The 1,123-nt window shown below is 37.0% G+C and overlaps 1 protein-coding gene across 1 annotated transcript; it reads right to left on the reverse strand.

The window, feature by feature from the left end:
- LOC109843257 (protein RADIALIS-like 3) lies at positions 343 to 691 on the reverse strand. The gene has a single exon (XM_020412186.1). It carries the CDS (start codon positions 665 to 667, stop codon positions 455 to 457), a length of 213 nt encoding a protein of 70 aa, XP_020267775.1. The 5' UTR covers positions 668 to 691; the 3' UTR covers positions 343 to 454.

Raw genomic sequence — 1,123 nt, forward strand, 5'->3', positions numbered from 1 at the left:
CCAATGTTTAAATTCTACTAGTCACGACATTTTATGTGGATTTTAAAAAAATCGATACCATTGCGTGAGTCTAGGTTTTAGCTCATAAAAAAGGACACTCTACCTACGGTAGCATGTTAGAATATAAAAATAGAACCCTCATGTCTTACCATGAAATATAACACTCAACTCTCATCACGACTTCAGACTTGTGGTGTAATTATTAGAAAGACTTTGACAAGTACATTATGGTAACAGTGGTAACAATCAATTGAAAATACTCTTCATACATGTAACAACATTCAGCTGGTGTTTCTTGTAGTTGAATTTGACTCTCTTTAGACTTGTCACACACTATATCAGTGATTAACAGAAAGGATTTGGATTTCTATTCAATACTAATATAACTATAACAGAGAACTGAATAAAGAACTTCAAGAAACATAAGGAAGTACAACGAAAATGACATGCTACTTCATCTGTAGTTAGGGAAGGGAATACGACCGGACTCAATCTGCTTGATATCCTCCTCAAGAACTTGATAATGCCTCTTCACCTCTTCAGCGGTCTTTCCTCCTACAGCACGAGCCACATTCTCCCAGCGGCTGGGGGTGTCCTTGTCATACACTGCGAGAGCCTTCTCAAAAATCTTGTTTTGCTTTGATGTCCACTGCGAAGTTGATGCCATTTATGAAGAAGAGAGTGTTGCAGCTGAGATGACTTGAGTGCGAAGAAGCAGCTGGCAGGGGTGTTCCTTTTATACAAGAGAGAAGTGTGACATAGGTGTCAGGAGTATAAATTATAACTTTTAATTCTTGGCAAAGGTTCCTGTCGCTGCATCTAAGCTCTAGAATTGTGGTGAGGGTCTAGGGACATATTATGGTGAGGGTTGAAGAATATTTATTTTCATTACCGTGCAGGTTGAGTGTATTTTTTTTTATAGGTTGAAACTGAACTAACTCAACGGTATATATTTTCTTAAAACCCACTTTAAATTTGTTGTTACTAAGAATTGAACCTTGATGGCTCCACTACCATGCTAATGGTTCACTGGAACTATAACAAAAACTCTAGAGTTATGCTGAGAGTTGAGGGATATAATTTTATATTTCACACTTCTTATAGAATGGACTTTAAAATTGTG

This window comes from Asparagus officinalis, chromosome 5, assembly GCF_001876935.1.
Source record: "Asparagus officinalis chromosome 5, Aspof.V1, whole genome shotgun sequence".
NCBI lineage: Eukaryota > Viridiplantae > Streptophyta > Magnoliopsida > Asparagales > Asparagaceae > Asparagus > Asparagus officinalis.